Source organism: Camelina sativa, chromosome 17 (genome assembly GCF_000633955.1).
Source record: "Camelina sativa cultivar DH55 chromosome 17, Cs, whole genome shotgun sequence".
NCBI classification, from domain to species: domain Eukaryota; kingdom Viridiplantae; phylum Streptophyta; class Magnoliopsida; order Brassicales; family Brassicaceae; genus Camelina; species Camelina sativa.
Window position 1 is genome coordinate 10986629 of NC_025701.1, and position 11685 is coordinate 10998313.

The 11685-nt window shown below is 36.8% G+C and overlaps 5 protein-coding genes across 6 annotated transcripts; 4 read left to right on the forward strand and 1 right to left on the reverse strand.

Annotated features, from left to right (window-relative positions):
* Positions 659-3347, forward strand: LOC104756638 (uncharacterized protein SLP1-like). The gene is made up of 3 exons (XM_010479259.2): positions 659-1037; positions 1146-1299; positions 1414-3347. Exons 2-3 carry the CDS (start codon positions 1155-1157, stop codon positions 3255-3257), a joined length of 1989 nt encoding a protein of 662 aa, XP_010477561.1. The 5' UTR covers positions 659-1037; positions 1146-1154; the 3' UTR covers positions 3258-3347.
* On the forward strand, positions 3616-4548 carry LOC104756641. The gene is made up of 2 exons (XM_010479262.2): positions 3616-3742; positions 4118-4548. Exons 1-2 carry the CDS (start codon positions 3637-3639, stop codon positions 4207-4209), a joined length of 198 nt encoding a protein of 65 aa, XP_010477564.1. The 5' UTR covers positions 3616-3636; the 3' UTR covers positions 4210-4548.
* LOC104756640 lies at positions 3654-5434 on the forward strand. The gene is made up of 3 exons (XM_010479261.1): positions 3654-3742; positions 4850-4991; positions 5080-5434. The coding sequence occupies exons 2-3, from the start codon at positions 4886-4888 to the stop codon at positions 5184-5186; spliced, it is 213 nt and encodes a 70-aa protein (XP_010477563.1). The 5' UTR covers positions 3654-3742; positions 4850-4885; the 3' UTR covers positions 5187-5434.
* Positions 5474-6200, reverse strand: LOC104756639 (dirigent protein 11). The gene has a single exon (XM_010479260.2). The coding sequence runs from the start codon at positions 6190-6192 to the stop codon at positions 5632-5634; it is 561 nt and encodes a 186-aa protein (XP_010477562.1). The 5' UTR covers positions 6193-6200; the 3' UTR covers positions 5474-5631.
* On the forward strand, positions 7267-10169 carry LOC104756642 (RNA-binding protein 38). 2 transcript variants are annotated; one of them, XM_010479264.2, is made up of 6 exons: positions 7267-7843; positions 7998-8130; positions 8377-8506; positions 8976-9015; positions 9187-9412; positions 9493-9574. In XM_010479264.2, exons 1-6 carry the CDS (start codon positions 7670-7672, stop codon positions 9516-9518), a joined length of 729 nt encoding a protein of 242 aa, XP_010477566.1. In that variant the 5' UTR covers positions 7267-7669; the 3' UTR covers positions 9519-9574. The 2 variants fall into 2 exon arrangements, with proteins under 2 accessions (XP_010477566.1, XP_010477565.1); XM_010479263.2 differs by having other exon boundaries at positions 7309-7843; positions 9513-10169.

An 11685-nucleotide genomic window follows, 5' to 3' on the forward strand; every position in this document is an offset into this window, starting at 1 on the left:
TTTTTTTTTTTTTTTTTGTTATAAATAGACTTTTTTCTTTGGTCAAATATATGTGGAGACCTTGATGAGGCTTCAAAACTTGTTTCAACAATTTATAACTACACAATACACGTTACTGTATATAACTACTGTATTAGTTAAATTTCTGAACTCTTCTGAAATAAACATAAATAAAAAGTCATTACTTTTCTCAGGTTCGAGATATGAATCAATAAATTGATATTTCTTTTACGCTAAATATTCTGATTCAATAGCTAACCAAAAATACACATAACTTTGGTCCTTGAAGTTCGATTTTCAGAAAAAAAAAAAAATATCTTTATTTTTTTTTCTCATATTAAGAAATTCAACCATGTATTATATAATAATATCTTTATAAAATGATTAAAATGTAATAAACAGAATAATAATTTATCTTGGTTTCCGAATATTTAAAGAATATACGAATCCCTACAAAATATGAAAACAAAAAATGAACACAAAGCACAACATTTGGGAATTGTAAATTTTTTCTATAAAAATAAAAAGAAAAAATATTACACTTTGGAAATAAAATATACTATATTAAAAAAATAACCTCTCTCTCTCGGCTCTCTGTCTCAATAAATTGCAATTTTTTTTGTAAATTCATAGACCAAATTCATCATCATCTTCTTTCTGAAAACAAAACTTGTTATTGTCAATTTGAAGTCTTTCCTTTGACTCTTTTACCTTTTTACAGCCGCAACCGTTAAAAAAAAACTTCGTTGTGTGATTGCTTCCTTCTTCATATAATAGATTCCCAGAAAAATACAGAGAAACAGAGAGAGATAGAGATTGGTGAACGAACCAACCGTGTACGCTTTTCTTCCTCAGTGATGCGGAGACGAAAGATACATCACTCCCCTCTATTGATTCGATTACAGACTCATCGGAGACGGCGACGTTAGCCCACCACCAAACCCTCTTCTTCTTCTTCTTCTTCTTCCCTTGGGGGGTTTCTTTTTACTGATCATACAAATCTCCTTTCTTTGATTCTCTCTCTCTCTCTCTCTCAGGTGGGTTATTTTCTTTACTCCGATCTTGCGATTTTGAATTCCTCATTTGATTAAAAAGTCTTCGTCTTTCACGTTTCTAAGTATGTGTTTTGCTGGTAAACAACACAGGGGCGTGCAATGCAAAGGTTGTGTAGAACAAGAACTAGAACTAGAACAAGAGTTTCTGATAATGGAAGAAGCAACAACAGCTTTTACAAAGTCTCTCTGTCTCTTGTGTTTCTCCTTTGGCTTCTTTCTTTCTTATCCACCTTGTATGCCAAAGGTATACCCTTTTCAACTTCCTTTTCTTTTGATCATTGTGATAGCATCTAGTCATAGATAAAAGCAATGGTACACTTGACATATTAAGAACCAAATCACTCTTATGGACTTGCAGATGCGGCTTTGACTAACTCTGTAGGAATAGTTGATCTTGATGATGGTCAATCAGATGTAAAAGCTGTTCCCTTTGATGCTTCATCAATATTAAAGCCTTCTTCTGTTCATGATATATCTGATTTGAGTCGGAGTGATGATACAAACCCGATTAAAGAAAGTGAAGAGAAAGAAAAATCTGTGAAGGAAGCAGAGGCCAATAGCATAGTTTCAGGGAGTGGTATAGAAGAAAGCAAGGACAGTTTCATTTCAAAGCAAAGTGAGATAAACAAGACGGATACAACAGGGAATGATGCAGAAGGCAAAGATACTGACTTTTCTAAGCAAAGTGAGATGAACAATACAGGTACGTGGAATGATACACAAGGCAAAGATGATAACTTTGTGAAGCAAATTCAATTGAACGAGACAAGCACAAGGAATGGTACAGAGAGCAAATACAATGAGTTTTTGAAGCAAAATAATATGAACAAAACAGATTCAGGGAATGTTACCGAGACCAATGTTTCAAAGGTTGATCAACCATCTCGTGCTGTTCCGCTTGGTCTTGATGAGTTCAAGAGCAGAACGTCTAATTCCAGGAACAAATCATTATCAGATCAGGTCAGTGGTGTGATTCACAGGATGGAGCCTGGAGGGAAAGAGTACAATTATGCATCCGCTTCAAAAGGCGCAAAGGTCCTGTCTTCCAACAAGGAAGCAAAAGGAGCTGCAAGCATCCTAAGCCGAGACAGTGATAAGTACCTCAGGAATCCATGTTCCACTGAAGGTAAATTTGTTGTCGTGGAACTTTCAGAAGAGACATTGGTAAATACCATCAAACTCGCTAATTTCGAGCATTACTCTTCCAATCTGAAAGAGTTTGAGCTTCAAGGCACCCTAGTTTATCCCACTGATACATGGGTTCATATGGGAAACTTCACGGCTTCAAACGTGAAGCATGAGCAGAACTTTACACTTCTTGATCCAAAGTGGGTGAGATACTTAAAGCTAAAGTTTCTAAGTCATTATGGTTCAGAATTCTACTGCACCTTGAGTCTAATGGAAGTCTATGGAGTGGATGCCGTAGAACGAATGCTGGAGGATTTGATATCTGTCCAAGACAACAAAAACACATTCAAAACTAGAGAGGGAGATCTTGAGCAGAAGGAGAAGAAGCCAGTGCAGCAAGCAGAGTCCTGTGAAGGCGATGCTTGTGATGAGAGGAGCATGAAGAAAGAGAACGAGCGGGAAGCCCCACCAGAGAATATGTTATCGAAGACTGAAGCATCAATGGCGAAGAATAGTAATAAGCTGGCGGAGCCCGTGGAAGAGATGAGGCATCATCAGCCAGGAAGCAGAATGCCAGGGGACACAGTGCTGAAGATACTGATGCAGAAGTTAAGGTCATTGGACTTGAATCTATCGGTACTAGAGAGATACTTAGAGGAACTGAACACAAGATACGGGAACATATTCAAGGAGATGGACCGTGAAGCTGTTGTGAGAGAACATGCAATTGTGACTTTGAGACTTGACTTGGAAGGTATGAAGGAGAGGCAAGAGAGGATGGTGAGTGAAGCAGAGGAGATGAAAGAGTGGCGAAAGAGATTGGAGGCAGAGATGGAGAGAGCTGAGAAAGAGAAGGAAAACGTAAAAGAAAGGCTAGAACAAGTTTGGCAAAGACTTGAGTGGATGGAGAAGAAAGGGTTAATGGTGTTCACCGTGTGTCTTGCGTTTGGGACTATCGCGGCTATTGCAGTTGTGGTCGGTATGGGAACAGGACGAGCAGAGAAGACCGTTGGTGGTGCTTGGATCTTGTTATTGATTAGTTCGACATTCATTATGTTCGTTTTGTCTCTTTGATGAGAGAGTTTTGGTCTTTTATTTTTTTTACACTGTAGAGTCATATGTTACTGATTTAGTTGATCTGAATATACATACTGTTGCAACTCATTCTTGAACCGGTATATGGAATTGAACCAGGAAACTGGAAACATACCTAACTCAAATGCCTCTCGGCTTTATTGCAATAACCCAATAACGTAGCCAAATTGAGTCTTATTTTGCGGATGTACGTAAAAAAGTGAAAGTAAGTGGGGGTGGAGTGGAAATGTAGTAGGTGAGTACAACGGGACCCGTGACTGAGTACCGCAATTTCAACGAAGATTCATTATATTTTCTCAATAAATAGAGCTGCTCTTGTGGTAGAGTTGACTACACTTATCTTTTAAGTCTTTAACAAATGGCTACAAAGATATCGGAATTAGTTGTTTTTCTTCTCTCATTGCTTCTTCTGCTGTCATTCATCTTTTTTCAGGTTGGAGTCGCCGACGCCAAACGCAACCAACGTTAGTATATTATTCAGTCTCTTGCTTTGCTATATATTTGTGTTTTTTTCTTCTTATTTTTTTTTCTGAAACAAGAATTCTACATTTATAATATAAACTCCCAATAACTTAGTACTTACTATGATTGATTGAGGGGGTTTTTTTTTTCTTTTCTTGGGATTACAGTTTATATCTTCATTAATCTTCTTAATCTTTCAGTTGTGAATGATGATTAAATCGTGTTTTCCTAGTGAAAAACTTTTGTCGGTTTTTTTTAGTTCATCATGGTCATTTCATGTTAAAGAAGAGTCGAAATTTGTTTTTTTGATGAGTAAAGAAGAAAGCATACGTAGATGATGGAAAAGCTTATAGTGAAAATGTAATATGTTAAAAAAGCAGGTCAAGAACCGCTTGTAGATTACCGTCGCCCTCCCACCGCACCTATATATCTGCCGCCCTCTAAATCACGCAAAGGAAAAGGTCCATGAAGAAACTATACTGGTCAAGACTCAAGACTCTAGACTAATGTTGTTATGATCTCTTAATAGTTTTAACTTTTTGGGAAGATCATGTCACGTTTTTAGATCATATAGTAGTGTTTTGTTATAAATAGGTTGTCGGTTGTAATGGTTCACTGGTTTGGCCACATCTATATTGTAGGGAAACTAATCAATGGCTAAATCATCATTAATTAATTTCAGTTGAGGCTTGAGAGGTTAAATCTGTGGCCAATTAACCAAAAAAACAAACATTATTGTGGCCATTTGTGAATTGTGACCAATTTTTTTTTTTAAAACACGAAATAAAATATGTGGCTATATGACAAACTTTTCCTTGTTTTTATGATATTTCAACACATAGAATAGAAGAGACTATATATCATATTATATATACTTTGTCACAAATTCAACCTTAGTAGGTAGAAGACATAAATTTAAAACAGAACAGGACGTGAGCCAAGAGACTTTCTCGTATGTAAACTTAAAAACGCGTTGAATAGAAGAAATGTAGTTGGCGGCTACTTGTACATTTAAACGATGCTTATCTTCTTACATCTGAAGGATGTTTTTCTATTATTATTTTTGCTGATACTATATAATTAAGTCATGAGCTGGTCTTGTTATGTAGTTGTGACTTGTGAGAGAGTTGGAAACACTTAACAAAATGGCTGCCAAAACATCAAACTCAGTTGCTCTTCTTCTCTCCTTGTTTCTTCTGCTTTTATTTGTTTCCTCACAAGTTGGAGTAGCCAAAGCCAACCGCCACCTACGTTAGTATATATACTCGCATTTTCTTTGTTATTTACATAAATTTAATTAAATTTTTCTTTGTTTGATCATATACAATCTGGTTATTAGGTAACAAACTGCGTTTGGATTGCGATTACAATCTTTCTCCTCCTCCTCCCATGGCACCTCCAATATTTGTACCACCTTCTAGATCATCCAAAGGAAGAGGCCCATAAACAATCTTCGTTTTGCTCAAGTAACTGAGAAGAAGTGTGATCAAGATTATACAGTGTGAAAGAAGAACGATCAACATTATGTTAAAAGAACCAAACGAAGAAGAAAAGAAAAACAATAACAATGAAAAAGTCAAGATTAATATGTCTCATACAAGTTTGGACGACCTTTTCAGATCATGTTGGATTATATATATAAATCATATAGTTTGTATCTATGATTATGTGTGTATGCTATATATAATAAAGTATGTTTAGATAAAATTAGATAATTTTGCCCCTTTTTTTTTTGGTAAACCATATGTGTCCAAAGTCTAAACCAAAAAAAAAATCCAGTTACAACAGTGTTTTACTCAAATTACACCTTTAAATCTTTATTTAAACTTTAAAAGGCACAGAAACAAATAAAAGAGCAAAATGTGAAACAATATATATGTATCCCAAACGATTAATGCCAAATAAATGCATTGTACTCGACCACGGCATCTTTATCAACACTCTTATAAGTCTTGGGCAGTGCATAGCCTCTAGCAAACCTGAAAGCCCCCGTACCTCCGATGATAGGCAACTCTCTCTCCTTCAACAGTATAGGATTCCGTCCATACAACCCGACGGTGCTGCCGTTAAACTCTCCTTCCGTGAATGCCAAGTTAAAGACCATTGTGAAGCCAAACGTTTTCATGTCCGTCGATGCGTACATCCCCTGAGCTCTCCCTACTTCCTTCGACCTTGGATCGGGACCCTCGGTCAACGGGGCGTCGACGATCAGAACCGCACCGAATGAGCTGACGGAGGAGTTTGTACTCGGGGCTTCAGCGACTCTGATGGTGGTGGGTTTGTCACCGGAGATGACGTCGTGGAAGTAGAAGTGGAGGTGTGTGAGCTTTTCCGGATCATGTCCTTGAAACGGAGTCGTTGTGGAGTACGCTTCGGATTGTGTAACAGTGACGGTAAGAAGGAGGATAGCTTTGAAGATCAAAGGAAGGAGAAGCAGAAAAGGTGTAGACATGTTGGTTATTTTTGTAGCTACAATGTTGAAAACATGTGATTTATAGCACGAATTTGTTGGTTTATATAACATTTGTAAATGTACATATAAAGTTTATAGATTTGTGACAATAACATGTCCGTTGACGAGGAAAACTAGGGAGTTAGATTTATAAACAACTAGAGATTCGCACACCTACGAATATATGTAAATGATAATTTATAAGAATACGTACATATAAGATGGTTCGAGTGCTCTCCCATGATCTTCGTTTTGTAAACCATATGAATGGAGAATGATCCATCCACTTTATAAAGGAAGGCTTGGAAGTTGGAACCACACCATGCATGTATTCTTTGCAAGGCTTTTTATATTACGGCTTGGTTGGGTAATAATAGGAAATAGGTACAAGTGATTCTTCCAATGGAGAAGATTATCTTTGCGCAGTAAGAGATCTTGTACCTAATATATTTATTTTACTGTTTTTTTTTAAAATGTATAGTTTGTGAAAGAGAAAATTAGAATAATGTCCCCATTGATAACTACAAGTTGTATTATAAAATTCATATGTTCGATAAATAAAAGACCCATGCAAAAACAAAGAACAAAGCAAAACACAATATTTGATTTACAAGTGATACAACGGATGCCTCACACGTACGTCATCTCCACAATTATATATACAAATAAAACTAAAAACTGCCTTTGTCTGGCCCAAATGAAAAAGTACTGTATAATCAAATCCTCCAATTTTCTCGAAATAAATTGTATAACAACTACAACTATATCTCAATAAGATCACAAAGTACAAATTAAACTACAACCGTTGCTTAAATTTGACCAACTAGCTAGATGTAGGTTGTTAAGAAGAAGGATATAAAAACTATATTAGCTAGAGAAAATGAGGGAAATAAAACATTTTCATAATGTGTAAATCATACCTTTTTTTCCTCCTTTACTCTCTCTTTAAATAATTGAAACGTACCGGCAGGCAGGAGATAATTCAATTAAATAAAATAAAACATCCGATGCCTCAATTCTCACGCATATCCCATTCGCGTCACGACCACAGATCCTTTGAGCAAAGAGGCTGCGTGAGAGACACGACCAATACAAATGCGTAGATGATGTTGGATAATGGGGGCAATATTGTCTGTTTATATAATCTACGTCCAATAACATCACTTTAATTATTTTATTTCCAGCTTTTTTTTTCTTTCTCTTCCCTCTTCTTCTTGTTCTCATTACACAATATTGATATCAATCAACCCTAAAAAAAAACTTATCTTATGAATCTACTACTATAAGTAGATCTCTAATCTCTTTTCTACTATTTATATAGACTAGCCGACTTCTTGCTTATTAACCTTTGTGTCTCTCACCATCCCACAAGTGAAACATAGTTATAGAGAGATATAGCTAGAGATTAGCTATTTGGTTTCCTTTTTTTAACTTCCTATACCTAGAGAGAGAGAGTATCGATCGGAGAAAGAAAAAAATGGCGGGAGGAATAGGGTTGGGAGACACGACGTACACGAAGGTGTTTGTTGGAGGACTAGCTTGGGAGACGCAGAAGGAGACGCTCAAGAAGCACTTTGAGCAGTTTGGGGAAATTTTGGAAGCCGTAGTCATTACCGACAAGGCCTCCGGCAGATCCAAGGGATATGGATTCGTACGTACAGTATATACAACTCCTTGTTTCTCCTTCATATATATATATATATATATATATATAGAAAGAGAGAGTGATATGTATATATGTATACGGTGTATACTTAATTAGAAAGGGGAAATTATAAGTTAAAGTGGTGATGATCAATGATCAGGTGACATTTAGGGAGGCGGAGGCGGCGAGGAGAGCTTGTGTGGACGCTACTCCGGTGATCGACGGGAGAAGAGCAAATTGCAATCTTGCCTCTCTTGGTCTTCAAAGATCCAAGCCCTCCACTCCTAACCATGGTTAATATATATTATCTATCTCTCTCTTTAGATGGTGCTATGCAAGTTAGATCAAGGAAACAAAAGGGGATAATTCTTAGTTAATATATATGGTTAGTGAGTATGCAAAGTTGGTTTTATTAAATTAGAAACTTGTGTGACCAAACTATCGAAATTAATAACCTTAATATATAGTTGGTGATTGATGTTAATGGATCATTGTATCGATCATCAAAGTGATGGTGATGATGATGTTTAATGTGTTAGGAGGAGGAGGCAGGATTAACAATATGAGAGTGATGATGGGAACAATGCAGACTGGTTTTGGACCACCTCCTCCACCACCACCACCACCAACTTTCCCTCATTATCCCCACCTCCCTCTCAATCTCTTTGGGTATACTCTTCTTTTCCCTACTTTGTTTTTTCCATGTAAAATGATAATGATGATTAGTACATGCATGCATCAACATAACATGATGATGATACCATTTGAGACCAAAAGAATGCCAACTCATAAGTTTCAATGCAATTGCATAACATAGCTGGCTGTCCTCTAATGTCTCCATTTTGATTGTGGACCGACACTATTATTATTTTTAGTAATGTAGATAGATAACTCTCTGTAGAGTTTAAATGACTGACAAAGTGGTCAACGGACAGCTTGTAAAACTAAAAAAATGTACTGATTCCTATTCCATCTTTCACCAATCATTCTACTCTCTCTCCTCACATGCTTCTTTCTATACGTCTTTGTGTCATGACCACGTGCCACGTGCATCCATTCATCTCTGTTGTCACTCTTTAAAAGTGTACTCTGTTTTGTTTTGTAATTGAAAAAGACACATTTGATTTGATATTCGCAGGTACTCTCCATACTCGCCAGATTACTCATCATTCCCTACGGTCCGTAACTTTTCTTATCTTTCTGACATAATAGTTCGTATAACGAACTTAAGAATCTTTTTTTCTGTCTAAGAGAATCTAACAATTAGCTATTACTTTGGTTTATTCATGATCATAATTCATATATAACATAACCTTAATCTAACAATTAGTTAACATGATGTGTCGCAGAGCTTATACGGCGTGTACGGCTGCAATTCAGGGGGACAATATGGAGTATACGGGAATGGCGGAGGCGGTGGACTAACGGCAGCAGCCGCATCCGCTGCTCCTTTTTATCCTTGTGGCAGTGGTGGACATGGTGGAGTTCACTTCTCTCAGCCACAACCATTTTATCATCACTTGTCTTCTTATAACCCTCACCATTACTCTCCTGCGACCATTTCTATGCAACAAGGTTCGTATCTGACATATAAGATATAAAACACCAAAGGCAAAAAAAAGATACATATATACGATAATAATATTGTTGACAAGTGTGTTTTGCTGTGCCACAGGTGTAACCGGCTTTCCGCTTCAGCCACCTCTCATTCCTTACCGTTGAAGAAGCTTAGAGTCTCTTTGGTAGCTATCAAGCTTCACATCATCTTCTTCTTCTCAAGTCAAGAGAGCCATTCTATGGTTTAATGGATGATCTCTTGCTAATCTCAACACTTTTTTCCTCTCCTTCTGCTCTAAAAGCCACCTCATTTTATGGAATTTGAGGTGGTTTTTAATTTGCAGACCCCCCCAATGGGATCTCCAATTTTAGATGGTGGTGGTCATGTCGTTTATGTCATATCTCACCTTCTTGCAATTGCATCTTCTCGAGAGAATGGGTTTCTCTTCTAGAAATATTGCTAATGGAGCATCATCATCATCAATCACTCATGTGCTAAAACTCAAGCTGATGCATGTATCAGCTTAATTTGTTATGTTGTTTAAGCCTAGGGATGGCTAATCAACAAGACAAAGAAAATGTCTGTTAGGATTAATGTAAAAAAAAATCAAGCACCAAAACTATGTGCTTCTTTAAAGTCTGAAAAATGATATGCATATTAAGCAAAACAAAAACCCTGCAAGCCTTTTTGTTGCATCAACATGTTAGCTAGTCTTAGTAGCTTCCACAAGTCTCAGATGATATTTCTCAAATAAAATGCATTATTCAATGTCTCTGTTTACTGTTAGTTACTACTTGTTAAAAACATTGGGGAGTAACATCCCATAACCCCTAGGATACTATGCCACATCTACGAACTTCATGCTTTTCAGTTTTTACTCTAGAATGTTCAGAAGGATACTGGAAATATAAGGCCAACGATGTAATTACAGTATTGGGAATCAGAACAGTACCTGTTAGGGATATATATACATTGAAAGACTGGCGCTTTCTTGTCTGATTCCGAGTTTTCTTCACTTTCTGTTCATGTCTGTCTTTACAACTTCATATTGGTTTGGATCTGTAATCAACAAAAGATTTATACTGCAGAGCAATGACCCACTGTACTCACATTTCCTCAATGTTCTCTCAAGTATCCCAATACTTCTCAGTCCGTTTCACACCTTCTAGTGTTGTCTGACTCAAGGGCTAAACATCTTGCGAGAAAATTGTAACCCATCCACAATCACCTCTCAAGTCTATTAATGCAACATCTTGTAAGTAAACACTTTAATGGTCCCAAGCATGAACGATGTGATGGAGCAACAGGAGTGTCAGTGCAGCCCTGTACCACACAAACTGAAGGAAGTGATAATATCTTTGTGCATCAACCGAAATGTACCTCTCTGGGTTTGAACTTGAAATCCTCAGCTTCTACATAAACACACATTTTCTTGGACCTCATAAATGGTGAGTGAGATGAGAATAAAGAAATCATTATCCTGGAAAAAGATTCCACACATCTGAACTTGTCATCAAACTCAAGTTGAGATTGCTATATCAACTAAACCTTGCTTTGTGTTAACCAAGATGCTTTAGGAAAAAAGACTACAGAACAGTCTAAAATCTAAATGCATTTGGAGGAAATGCTAAATACTCTTAAATCAAATTCATGTCTTTAGGGGATTACTGACTACTGAGATCTGCCATTAACTAAATAAGTCCAAAAGAACCAAAACGTATAAATACACTAAACACACTCCCATATGGCAAAAAAAAAAGAAGTGAATGAAATCACAAATGTATCAAATGGCTGAGAGAAATCTAGAAGATGATTCTTACAAGTTAGATCCATGATGAAGACGATCGAAGCATTGCTTCAATTCAAAAAAAGAACAAAAAAAAAAACGAAGATACAAGAGAAGCGCGAGGCGCGAGCACTCTTGTCAAGAAGCTTAAACCTTCACATTGGTAACAGAAACGAAACTGAAGCAAATGCTTCAATTACCCCAATGTTAGGTGTGAGGGTTTCAACTTCTTAACAAGAGTGCTCTCGCTTCAATGCCTCGATTAACCAACCGATAAAGCAATGCATCAATGGCAAAACCAAGAAGAAGAAGAAGAAAGTTCTGCTTGGCTTCGAACACGAACACTCTCAGACTCAGACCTTCTTCTTCTTCTATTCAACTACACTTTAGGCAGATATTGGGCTTTACTTTAATTTGTCCATTTTATTGGTAAACTGTTATGAACCAACTATTTGCTTGTGAATTAAGGAAGATATGAAAGCTTAGCTCCCTCTTAACCCTAAT